Below are 13,459 nucleotides of genomic sequence, written 5' to 3'. Positions count from 1 at the left end.
TAGCCATTTCTTGAATTCAACTTTTTGCCAAGGAAGCTTGTCTCAAGGGAAAATATGTTTTTTTTGTTTGTTTGTTTTTTGGTTTTTTTTTTTTTAGAGGGATTAACGTGAGATTACAGTCTGTAAAGGCAAGTATAGAAGCTTTATGTGTAAGGGTGACTTAGGTCATCTGTCACATTGTCTAAACCATGTATTTACTTGGAGCATACTCAGACACTTGAGTTGAAAAAGATACATTAAGAAAGAAAGATACTCCTAGTACAACTGTACCCGGACAGTTGAGTCACAACTTTGTAGATGATGAGCTCTGTTTACAGTGGTGACTTTATAATTGGGGAGAAGGAGGGAAGAAAGCAGTAGCTAAAGCCTATTGCTAAGAAATTTAATAGAGGCTCTGAAACTTATATATTGTCAATTCAATGTAGCTATATTGATTAAATAGCCAGTAGCATTGTGGCCCACCTCCTTGCCTCAGAAAATGTAGTGAAAATACAAACAAAAGCTTTTTCCTTTGAGGCTTTTTTGCCTTGTGCTACTATTGCTCCTTGGATTCCCTTGCATAATTAATAAGCCCAGCTATTCTGTAATGTTTACAAGTTAACTTTGTTAAGTTTAAAAGATTTCGAGGTAACCCGTGTGTAAATTGTCTGTGGGAGAAGCATCCCTTAGGTAATCTCGAGGAAGCGCTGTTTCAGCTAAGCCCAGCATTGATTGTACCTGTGTTAGCAAGTTGAATTTTTAATGTTAACTTAGAAAACAGTGAGTAATTAACTGAGAACATATGGGCAAGCGACACTGAAATTTATTGAAATAGCCAGTTTGCCTGGTGCTTCAACTATTGTGCAGTAGCCTAAACATTAGTAGAGAATAGCTTCCTGCTAACAGGAGATCTTCATCTTGAGGACCTACCTGCCTCAAGGTGTCCTTTGGGAATAACCAGGATTGAAGTTCTTTATTTCTCAGGAAGAACTCTTCTATGGACTCAGTAGTGCAAAGTAAAATGACAATTCCTTTAGGGCTACAGAATATTCACTATAACTTATTAAATGGGTGTAATAGTGTAATACTGGCCCTTTCCTCACGCAACAGGAGACCACCTCAGTTCTTTTTGTTTTTCTGGGTTTCGACAAACAGGGGTGCCTATTTATAATAGTTTCCCCCTTTGTAGGAGAAGTAGATACCTTGTGTAGGGGGAAAAAGTGGTTTATGCCAAGTAGAGGTAACTTTTTAGAAACCAGCTCCCAGGCATTTTTGAAACTCATGCTGAAATCCCTCCCTGTTAGCACATGACGTAGAAGTCACAGGTCTGTTAATTGGACTGTTTCTTTTCTTGCCTTTTGTTCCTGCTTTCTCTATTTCTGTCTGGATAGTCAGGAAAAGATGTAATGTTTAATATTTAAACAAAATATTTAATGTCTACACAGTAAAATTAATCGAACTTCAAACCAGTATTGAAACCAGTTGGAAACCAGCTAATAGTTTCTTAATCTCAGATTTAGAGATGAATGTAAACTGTATTCTGTTGAAATCTGTAAGTGTTTGATTCATGCCGTTCGAAAAACTCCTGCTTTTAGATAGTTTTTAATGGGACCAACTTGCAAAGTTTGTAGCCTTAAATCTCCATGCTAAAAAATTTGTTCAGTACAACTCGAAAACATGAAGTGACTGCTCAGAATTTGGAGTCAGTCTCCATATTATGGTGGAAAGGGTGGTGACAGCTTTCTCAAGAAGGACCCAAACACACCGATTGTCTTCTATAGAAATTGTTGGACAGGCCTCTGATCAAAGGTCTGTATGATGAAAAGGAGGAAAGAAGAGCCCCCAAACCAAAACCATTGGTAAATATAGGAGAGAATTCAGAATCTGTCATTAAATCCAAATAGAACTTGTTTTAGGAGTCAAGCTATCTGACATAACAATTATTTCTGCAGGAAAAATGGATGTTTAATGCTCCTTTTTAAACTTCTTGCATATGTTTGTACAAAAATTGTCTTCATCCTTGTGGTGCTTATTCATCTGAGCCGACTCCACAGTCCCCTTGCCTCTGCTTTGTTTTGTAATATAAAGCTTTTGCTTTTGCCTTAAGGTTTCCCTAGGGGAATAAGAGGTCTTTTCATTTTGTATAGCTTTTGCAGCATGGATCAAACATTGGCTTTCTATGCTAATGTGTGAAGAGAAAAAAAGTATCTAAAGCAGGTGAGCTTTAATGAACAAATGTATATTTTCTCTGAATTTAAGTAGGGTGTGTGTATTTTTTTTTTTAATTAAAATGAAAGTCCAGTTTTCATAAATATTAGTCAATTTTTTAAAATCTCATTCTTGAAAAGGTGCAAATATAAAATTTAGGAAAATATCTATAACCATGAGAATGTTTACCAGCAAGTTCATTAATTATTTTGGACCTGGAACTTGGTTTTGTTTTTTAATAGTGATGAGAATGGTGCAGTGGTAAGAAAGTTCTGGAAAATGCTGTCAGTTTTACTTTAAAATGAGAATCTGGTGTTTATGTATTGTTTTCAATAAAACTTCGTGTTTTGGACTTTTTGAGATATTTGTATTCCTATACTTAAGTAAATGAAATAGCTACTTTGCTTTCCTTTAAATTGTATTTGAATCAGCATTCATATCAGTGAAGGGCTTAAATTTATTCTGCAAAGATGTTTATGTTAGGTTAAAGGTAAATTTTTTAAATGACTTTTTTTTTTTTCCAAAACAGGCAGACTGTATTTTTCCATTCTAAAACCCATAGAATGCGTTCCACTCCACTTAGCAATTCATTACTGTTGTCAGTCAATGGCATTGATTGGCAATGGTGATTGATTGCCAGTATTCAAATGGCAATGGTGACTGAGTCGTCAAAAATAATGTTCAGATATGGAGTAGGAAATGAATGGTATATAGAGTTCACAGTTTTGTTGTGTTTATAGGTTTGGGACTTTAAAAATTAAGGAATAGGAAAATTGCGTGATGTGCAGTTACATGGTCATTCCTGAAGAGAGTTGATAGGTCACTGGGTGGCAGTATTGCCTACATATTTAAGCAGCCATTGTTTGATGAATGTGTATTCTTGATTTGTGGGCAGGTGGAGTTAAGTTTGGGTTACAATTACAGAAAACTCAGGATATTGTTCTGTTTTTCACCAAAATTTGGAAATCACAGCTAAAAGTTATCTAATTTGTTTTATGGGTTTGGAAACTAAAACTTTAGTAGTGATAAATTAATATAATTCACCTCACCAGGTCCAGTGTTCCTACTTGACAAGTGATTTTACAGTCTTTTTGCAGCAACACCTAAAATGCCATTTAGATTTTATCGAAATCTACATACAATAAAATGTGATTCAGGGAGTGTAACAATAAATTCCTTGAGGGGAATGTTGGTTTGTGTATGTAAATTTGGTTCAAATATTCTGCCAATGGCATTTTGTAGACGAGCTGCGTATATGTAGATAGAATACAGTGTTAGACTGCAGCCTCAACAAGATACTGTCTTTTAGCAACTGATTAGTGGATAAACAAGCCAGTCTTACTGTCCCTTAATGAACATCAGAATTCATAGGGTCAAGATTTAATTCTTAGGAGATTAGAATTTAACTGCCATAAAATGTTCCTGGAGTGGGCAGTATTATCTTCTGCCTACAGTTCTGTGCATACTTTGTGTCTGCTTTAGAAGTATACCTAGAAAAGCACACATAGATTGGCATTACAAAGCCAAGGGAAATAGTATGCAAGCATCTTTCACCTGATTGTTTTCATCTCAATTAGGAACAACCCTTTGCATTTAATAAAAATCTTGTTTCGGTTTTGCAAGAAAGTTCCTTGATTTTTATTTCTAACCATTCAATTTAGTGTTTCAGTATGAAGATGTCCTTGAATACCAGGTGTTTTTTCAAGGCTGAGGATAGTGTTTAGTAATTTTCATCCATCTGTGCAGGAAATGAAAACCCTGATAACCTACAGTTTATGTGTGTCCTGTGTGTTATTCCTGTTAGTACAGCTGCCTCTTTCATGTGATGTCATTGAATGTAAATTACTTGAGCTTCATTCTCCAGATGCTTACGCTATTATGACGGAGGCTTAAAATGCATCTGTAATTACACCTGCCTACACAATCCCTAAATAGATTGTCAGGACTTAAGTTTTCAGTTATAGAAAATCATGTGATCATGTTTCTCATCATGGGGACAGCTAGAGATTGTCCTTACATATATGATAAGAGAAACTCAGCCTAAGCAGGCTTGCATGCCAAGCACTAAGATTGGGCTCTGGCTTCAGTGACCAGGGATCTTAAAGCTGTCTTGTCAATTACGTTTGTGGTATGCCTCTAGTTACTCCAGAGGTATTGTATTCCCTTGTACTTGGGTTGAAATTATATCCTGCTTTGCTTTGCTTCTTGGGACTCTGCATCCTACCCACTTTTCGTCTGCTCACTCATTTCAGCTTCCCCAGAGATGGTCTTACTAAATGTTGGCATAGAATGCTGGCATAGGTGAAATAATGTCTGTAAGGGAAGCCCTTTAATATCTTCTGAGAGGATTCCCAAGAGATGTACCATGAAGGATGCTGAGGTTATCAAGTCCAGTTTGGGGTTGTATTAATGGCTCTAGGATTTTTCTTTAACAGGTTCATTCTTTTGTGAAACAAGTTCTAGAGTATATGTAATTCTGCAAGAGATTAAAATCATTCCAAAGTGGACTAAGATAAGTAACTTTTTAGTGCTTGGGATAGTGCCTGGCATATACGAAGTACTTATAAGGCACCGTACCATCTCTTTTGAGTCCCTCTAACCACGGGAGATATTAACTATTATGCCCATTCACAGATGAAGAAATAAATGATATTGTATATCTAGGGCTACACAGCTAAACCAGTGGCAGGGTCGGACCCTTGGAGTTTGATTCTAGAAAATGCTCTTAATCCCTTTAATAATGGCAAGAAAATCTTGATATTTAATGGCATGTCCTCTCACAGGTGGTAGAGCAAAACAGTGGTTAAGGGTTCTAGCTCTGCTACTTACTAGCTATGAATATTGGTCAGTTACGCTGAAGAAACTCAGAAATACAGGTAACTGCTCAGATCAGAAATTGAAGCAATACTTAAGAGGGAAAAAACTTTCAGGCACTTTAAAATGTGGCATGCATTACTGAAGTTTGATAAATCACTCTTATGGCACAGAGAACACAGTAAGACAAGGCCCAACAAGGAATCAACAAAGACATTGCATTGCACTTTTTAATTGCACGGTAGTTTTAAATAAATGGAGAAAGCACCTTCCAAGAGTTACACTAGCAAGGAAAGATTCCATCAAGCATTTACATAGTAAATTTCTATAATTTTAAAAAAGATTCATGATCTTTACTTGAGTGTACATGAGGGAAAAAGACGCCCTCAGGTAGGTATTCTCTCTGCAGAAGTAAACTAAAGGACCTAAAGACCTAAAATGGTAGGCAAGCCTGGGATGCTGAGGAAGAGAAATGATAAAGGGCCATTCATAAATTCATGTCTAAGACCCTTGTCCAATGTCCCTTATATAAGTATTAGGGCAAATTATTGCCCTTAAGATAAAGGTACCTCAAAAGCTGGAATTCTGGATTATAGTAATATATCTGAATACCTTGGACTGCTGAATGTCAAAAGACAATACTTGAGGTGACCTGTGAGGTTTGAACAAATACTTTAGAGGAATCCTCTAGGACTGTACACCCTCTACTTTGGCTTTTTGAATGAAGCACAAACAGGCTTCTCTGCTATCTTCCAGGCAGTGTAAAAATCAAGGAGAAGGACAGTATTGGATCATTCCTTAAACACTAATCAGCTGGGGAAAGAGTTCATTGGCAAAAGTGTCGTCCCAAGAATGGTCTACACCAAGCAAAGAGGACATGTCACTGAAAGGGGAAGGGGATCCCTCATATCTACAGTCACTATAAGCATCCGGTAGGCAAGGAGATGGCTTCAGGCAGTGGCTGGATGAAAGTAGATCTGGGATACCCAGCTCTGGAATGAAGTCATCTTCCACAAGTTCTTCCTTCACTGAGACAGTGAATTCAGGGTGATTTTTCTCTGAAGGGCTGAAAGGTGCTTCCTCAGTTTTCACTACCACATTAGCTTGGCTCTCTGTCTCAGAGGGTATCTCTAAGACTAGAGGTTTGGTATATACATGGTCAAAACGAATCAGTTCATTAATGGCTTCCAGCTTGGCTGATGACGTCCCCAGTGATGGAGAAGGGGAGGCTGGTAAGGAACTGGGTCCTTCTGGGTAGACTTCTGGGAGCTGCTCCAGACTGGTAGACTCTGGGGAAGGACATCTGAGAAACATGACTGGATCCAAGTTGAACAGAATGCCCAACAGGATATCAGACTGCAAGAGACAAAAAAATGGAGTCCAACTATTAGAATGCATCTGAGAATCTACCTAGAACATCTAGTACGAGGTTCCCTAATGTAAATTAATCATTATGCTATATGATAACCTCTATACTTCATTCTATCTCCTAAATCACCTGGAAACAGGAAGGTAGTCAATGTTCACCTCTAACCCAACCCAAACTAACTTCTGCCCTCATCTGTCTGGGTTTGGGATGTCAGGCATCAAAAAGATGGAATTAACTAGTTATGCAGCTCTTTAGTAAATTCAAATAACCCCTACCTCAGAGTCTGAAGAGTCAACACCGTCAGAATCCATGGAGAGATGTTCTGGAGGGGTGACAACTGGGCCTGCACCTGCTGCAGAGGTGCACGTAGTCTGAGTGCTGCGGACTCAGCAGACCCGGCCACCGGACTCGCTCCATTCTCCTGAAAGACCAAAGTGAATAAAGAGCTAAAACAGCTGAGAATCCTCAAGGAAAGTTATGATGCTCAACTTTCAAGAAAGTTAGAAAAGTAATCTTCAGAGCTAAAATTTTCCCCTTACCTTTGTTGTTTACATTTTTTTGAGTCCCCCTCAAGAAGAAGAAAAGACTAACTTTCCATTGATTTTCTATGCAATGAAATATTTTTATTCCCTAAAGATTCAAGTAGGACTGATATTCTTAATATCTCAATATTCTTCATAATAATATTCTTAAATAATAAAGCTCTATAGTGAATTTAGGCCCAGAATCTTTTTGGATAATTAAACTCTGTCCTAAACATCACCTTCACAGAGTAGAACTGCGCTACTGTCAATCTTAGACCACTTAAACATTGTCACTGAACTTGCTATAATCCATAACTCAACTATAATTTCAGTAGCACTCAAAATCAGATTTGACTGGCTCTCTTATTCTCGTTCTTGATGACGGCACATCTTGTTGGCTATATCAGCATTTGTTAGTACTTGCTCTTAGAGAGTCACATAACAATTATAGGACTTGGTACTATCCACTACACACTTGAATTAAGTGTCGTTAAAGAGGTCATGTCACGTTATTTAAAACAAGTTCTCACATATGGCACCAAAGGCTACTTACCTTGGTCTCTGCCTCCTCCTCTTCAGTAACCAGGGCATCCATCCCCAAGCGCTGTCTTAATTCCTGGTTCTCAACTACAAGGCCATGAGTCTTCTCTCGTAAAAGCTGATTTTCTAGCAAAAGTTTTTGGTTCTGGAAGAAAGTTCATAAGAGGCTAGTAAAACATCTACTTCTTTCATTTAATACACCTGATGAAATTTCACTACAATTGATTTCCTTTGCTGCTCCTTGATCGTTGAGAAAACTGTTTATCCATTTGTTCACAGCAGTATTTAGAAGGCAAGGTCATAATTACTAAAAATAAGCTATTTAGGAAGTGCCATTTCGTGGAGTCACAAATAACACAATGCCTCCAACTAATATAGACCTCAGCAAAGGGTGACTTGAGGTTTTAATTTAGATAACACGTTAAATCCTATCTTGAACTGGCAGGTAATAAAAATGGACCATAAAATCAAAATATGTATAAAAAAAAAAAAGACAAAAAAAACCCCCAACATAAATAATCCTTATGTACTCAAAATGTGTTACTGGCAAAAATTTAAAATTAAGTGGACCCTGGAAGGGAAAAGGGACATTTAATGGACTTTTGGCCAAGACAGGAAGGGTCTCAAGTTTAAGCAATGATTTCCTATCTGCTCTTACTAATTTCTTAGTACTAACTTGATAAACATTGTTGTACTGTAATTCACCTACTTTGAAACAGATCTAGCACCACAGGCCAGAGTCAATCACTTCTCTCATCAAGCTTCACCATTTAATCAACTACCTATCTACCCTAACTTAAACTTTTAATTACATGTTCAATTTCATTCGAAAGGGGCTGAAACAACTTGGGATGGGCAGTAAATACTGGAACATTCGTCAAGGAAGGATGGACATGCAATGGATAAAAGAGAAGAATTTGGCCTGAAGTCTTTTACCTCTTCTTCCAGATCTACCACTTGTTGTTCCAGCTCACTCATTCGAGCTTTCTTTCGGTCTCTGGCAGTCTGAGCTGCTACTCTGTTTTTCAATTTCCTGAGAACAGAAGGGACATACCACACTGAGTCATGTCAAACCTTATTAATTATATCTTTATTTGAAAACTTGGCCAGTCGGTGCTTTCATATAAATTTATGGTATAAGTAGATTAATGGTAAAATACACTTCAAGCTCCTCCCCTCAATAAAATAAAACAAAAATACAGCCTTCTTTCAATCTAGCTTGAAGACCAGTTTTATTCTCTCCCATGTTGTTTTATTCTCTCCGAAATTGCATCATCCACCTCAGTGAAATGCCAGCCACAGCACAGGAGCTGGACACAAACATTATTCATCTTGCATCATAAGAAATTTCCTCCTCCCCTTTCTACTCCCCCGTTGTTTCCTGTCTCCATTTCCCTCAAACAGAATCTGACTTGGACTGATTAAATCTAGTGAAGGCTGCAATCGTGCTGTCATAAACCCTCCCTTTCCAAACCGAACTCAAACAAGGGAGAGGCTGATGCCTTCGGCCCTAGTGCTGAGATCTTGGGCAGTCCCCTGATGGCTGGGACCGTGTCTGTTAGAAAAGGCACTTAATGAGTTCAAAAGTCATACTGATCACAAAAGAAGTAATATTACAGAGGACTAAGTACTAAGGACTAAGTACTCAATCTCTCCAACTACTTTATGAAGTAAATACTATTTTAAAGACGCAGTGAGTTCAACTAGTGGGCCTTACAGAGCTCATAGTCCGTTCTTTTAACAGCTGTCATTTCAGTTGCCCCTCCAAAAAAGTAGTTAAACCAAGAAGCAGCTAATTCCAAGTTCAGAGAAGCTGAACGACCGATCTGTGGTCACACACACAGCAAAAGGGCCGGGAACCCAGGTGCTCACATACCTAGCTCTAGTCATCTCTAATGAGATATAAGAGAAAGAAAAAACGGCCCGAGAAGCCCTGGACTCAACCCAACGTGGTGGATCTGGTCAGTCCAGACTTCCTGCCCCTTCCTGCCCCGCCCCGCTCCGCGCCACGCTGGCACCGGACCCTCCAGGCCAAGGAGTGCTGCCGGATCCAGATCCAGCACCCTGTCTTGGTTTCAGATCCGGTTCCAGACCCCGGCCCCTCGCCCACCTCCGCAGCGCCTTCTCCTCGGGGCTCAGGTGTGTGAGACGCTGTCGCTTGCGCGCCTGGGGTGGCTCCCCGCTCTCTGCCTCCGGGCTGGCCCCTCGCTGGCCCGGCAACATGAGTGGCAGAGCCCGGCCGGCTGGGGCTCCGACGGCAGCGGCGGCGGCGGCAGGCTTGCCGGACAGAAGCAGTACTTTGGGGGCCCCAGCGGCCGGGCTCTGCGCGGGTGCCACCACCACCATAGCTTGAGAGTGTCTTCACGAGTGCCCGCCTCCGCCGCCGAGCGGCCTAGCCCCGCCGCACCCAGCATTTCTACGGTCGTGGCCTCTCGTGATTGGCCGGTGACGCGTGACTCGCAGCCGATCTCGGCGCCCATTGGTTAGACGGGCCCTACTGGGGGCGGGGCCAGAGCGTCCAGCGTGGCAGCCGGTGTTTCCCGCAGAGTGTTCTGGGGCATTTCCTGGGAGCCACCGGAGGTGTCGGCCCCTGAGCGGATGTCTGAGACTAGGAGGGCTGGGGGAGCTCGAGGTTCGTGTGGAAGGGTCCAGAGCCAGGCGGAGTTTCCTCAACAAACGTATTTCCTCTCCTTAGGCTGATGCATTTTCAGTTTTTCATCCAAACTGAAAAATTTCCAGACTGATATTTCTTTACCAAGAATAATAGATTTTTACTTCTGCGTGACAGATTTTATGTCATGCGCCACTTCGGGCCCTGAATGGAGCGAAAGTCGCGAGAGCCCAATCGGGCCTTGGGATAGCAGAAAATCCTGCAAAGAAATTCCGCGAGTAAGTCTTTAGAAAATGAGATCACACATTTTAATGCTAGGTTTAGCTTATGGTGAGGGCTTAATAAAACGACAGGTGTAGGAATACATGGTAATTTAATTTTTCTTTGCATTTCCAAGTTTCTTACTATGAGCGTACATTATGAATTTTAACGAAGAAAAAAATATTACATGTGTAAGAACGAGGGTAAGTTCAAGGCTGCTCAATAAGCTGGGCCCAGTGGTTGGAGTCACTGGAGGGCTCCTGGGAAAGAGGGCCACTGACTCCCTGGACAGCAGCTAGGGAGCAATGTAGACATATGAATAATAGTAAAATGGAGAACCCGGAGAAAACACCCCACACACATATATTCACATTTTTAAAGCAAATTATAAAATGTTAAGTTCCCTAGAATCACAAAGCAATACTTTAATAAGTAATGACTGCCTCCTCTGTCCTCAGTACTCTTCTAGGTTCTAGGGTTACAGAGATTGTTAAACTCAGAGTTGGTGTTTGGAAGATACACAAAATGTGAAAAGATAGAATGGTTCTAGCTAATTCCTCTGTGTTAATAAGTCAGATTAGTTCTTCAATTATATTTTGGTGGGGAGGAAACAGGACGGGAAGAAGAAACGAAAGCAGTTCAGTCTCTGGATATACAGGCCTTCATTTTTATTTTTATTTTTCAAGAGAATGAATCTACTCATTTTAAATCTGTGAGGGGTACAGCATTACGTGGATTCTGTGTCCAATGGCCTGAGCAGAAAGGTTGCTTCGGAATTTGGCACAAACCATGCCACTGTTTCCATGAGCACGAGTTACCTTTCCCCCAGATTACCCTGGTTTTGTTCAGTTTGCCACCATGAGTCACCGTGTTGTTGTTTGCCTTATTCACATAAGCACATCTCCTCCCTAGATAAAACTCAGTCTCATCTCAAGCATAAATGCCTTCGATTTTAAGAAGAGTGGTACATTTTCTCTGGTTTCGGAGACCCCACTTACAGCCAGCAAAAATGGCATTGGACCACAGCCTTCCAGACATATTTGTTGTTTTAGAAGTCTTGTTCTCAGCAAGCCTCCACAGGCTCCAATATGGCGAGAAAAGCAAGGCGACATACAGGCCTTTTAAATGGGGCACGGTTTCTGTTATTCCCAGGCTATGCCATAAGTTTCCTAACACGTATTTTCTTCCTCCAAATTAGCAGAGTAAACCTGTGACAATTTATTTAAAGTGAGCTGGCCCAACTCAGGGCACCCTGAGCACATGCTGCTTCTGTGGATTGGGAAAGAAGTGTGGGTGATCAGAGACCCTGCAGGACAAAGAAGCCTGCCTCCTTTTCAGCTTAATCAGTTTTGGCTATCTGGGCCCAATAGTACCTCTAGGAATGGGAGATTCATTCCTGGGCTCTGAGACCTTTCAGGAGAAGTTTTTGGAGTAACTTCTGGTTAAGAACTACATCTTAATGTTAAAGAACCTTGGAAAGTTGTAAGAGGTTCTGAGAAAAATTATGTAATTTTCATGCACCCTTTTTATTTACTAAGTTAACATTTGTGAACACCAAGAGAATGTCTGGCACTGTGAAAAAATCCTAATGAAACTAATATAAATTTAAATCATTTAGGAACACAAAAGACATGAGGCCCCTGTTAGGGTGTCAATGAATAACCATGTGAAAAAGGCACAAGATGCTGAAACAGAGAAAATGTGGGTAAATTGCATTTTGGTCTTGGTTAATGGGGTAGAAATAAAATGTTGAAATGGACTCTCACAATTTTGTTTTCAAGACCTTCACCTTTTTGATAAATTTAAAATCATGCCGAAAACATAGTAATTTGACCTAATGCAGATTGCTATCCATGAAGTCTCGAACACTCAAGTCCAAACCTTTGAACAGTTTCATATCCTCTCTGTAAGATTAATCTGATAATTCTTGCATCAGATGTTATTACTATTTTAAAACATTTACTAGGCACTGTGATAAGAGCTATAAAATATATAAAATACAACATTCTTAGTCTTTGTGAAATGCAAGAAAGTGCTAAGAAACAAGTAGATCATTAAATATAAAAAAAGTCAATGTAAAAATATAAAACAAAACCCAATAACAATCTAAAACTAAAATTCAAGAACTGCTCTGTCTAATATGGTAGCCAGTAACCATGTGTGGCTTTGAGCGCTTGAAATGTGGCTCGTCCGAATTAAAATGTACTGCAAGCATGAAATGCACACCGGATTTAAAGACTTGGTGTGAAAAAAAAGAATGTAAAGTATCTTATTGATCATTTTTTATACAGATTATATGTTGAAGTGATAATAGGTTTGATATTTTGAGTAAAGCTGTTTTTTCCAGTTAATTTTACCTATTTTTTTAAATTGGCTGCCAATTGGTCTAGATGAGTCTTTCTTTCTTTCTTTCTTTCTTTCTTTCTTTCTTTCCTTTCTTTCTTTCTTCCTTCCTTCCTTCCTTCCTTCCTTCCTTCCTTCCTTCCTTCCTTCCTTCCTTCCTTTCTTTTCTTTCTTTTCTTTCTTTCTGCCTACATCACCTTGTATTCCTAGGTGGTTTCCCATCCAAGTACTAACCAGACCCAACCCTGCTTAGTTTCCAAGATCAGATGAGATCGGGCATGTTCAGGGTGGCATGGCCGTAGAGTAGGTAATTTCAATGTGGGAAATGGCACAGGTAAAGATAGAGAAGGAAGGGAAATAAAGTGTGCTTAGATTCCTGCCTTGTTCAGGAAAGGATATGCATAATGATTAATCCTAGACACTATTAGAATAAATAGAAGTATTAATAGTGACTTTAGAATTAAGATGCATGTACCCCTGAGTATACACAAAGACTTTACAAGCCACATGTGGGTACCTGGATAAAATCTCTTCCAAGATCAACATGCCTGAGAACAATACCTCTAAAACAGATTCTTTTTCCCACATCTCTTCTTTACAGTTACCATTCTTGTACTCTGCAGAGGGAAGACCTTTTTACTCTTGCTTAATCTTCCCAAGGTGCATTGCCCTGAGGTAGAAAAACCTTTGGGGCTCCAAACAAATAGGTCAGTCTAGCTATTGGTGATGGTATTAAGGAAATGATCCTCATCACTGAGTAACAAATCCCTTTCCAACTCTATCAATTCTAGGTTTTTGTTTTCAGTAAAA

General features: G+C 39.7%; 1 protein-coding gene and 2 pseudogenes across 1 annotated transcript; all 3 read right to left on the bottom strand.

The window, feature by feature from the left end:
- Positions 1 to 5,213: 5,213 nt before the first annotated feature.
- XBP1 (X-box binding protein 1) lies at positions 5,214 to 9,826 on the bottom strand. The gene is given in 6 exon segments (XM_016164341.2): positions 5,214 to 6,357; positions 6,646 to 6,753; positions 6,756 to 6,791; positions 7,448 to 7,579; positions 8,371 to 8,467; positions 9,545 to 9,826. Coding segments are annotated over 6 exon segments (1,167 nt in total). The 5' UTR covers positions 9,781 to 9,826; the 3' UTR covers positions 5,214 to 5,799.
- A 689-nt stretch (positions 9,827 to 10,515) lies between these two features.
- Positions 10,516 to 11,344, bottom strand: LOC118602829 (annotated as a pseudogene).
- A 1,490-nt stretch (positions 11,345 to 12,834) lies between these two features.
- Positions 12,835 to 12,953, bottom strand: LOC118603425 (annotated as a pseudogene).
- Between the last annotated feature and the right edge of the window lie 506 nt (positions 12,954 to 13,459).

The sequence above is a fragment of the Rousettus aegyptiacus genome, unplaced genomic scaffold (genome assembly GCF_014176215.1).
Source record: "Rousettus aegyptiacus isolate mRouAeg1 unplaced genomic scaffold, mRouAeg1.p scaffold_m13_p_5, whole genome shotgun sequence".
Classification (NCBI taxonomy): domain Eukaryota; kingdom Metazoa; phylum Chordata; class Mammalia; order Chiroptera; family Pteropodidae; genus Rousettus; species Rousettus aegyptiacus.
This window is presented reverse-complemented; position numbering and strand designations above follow the sequence as displayed.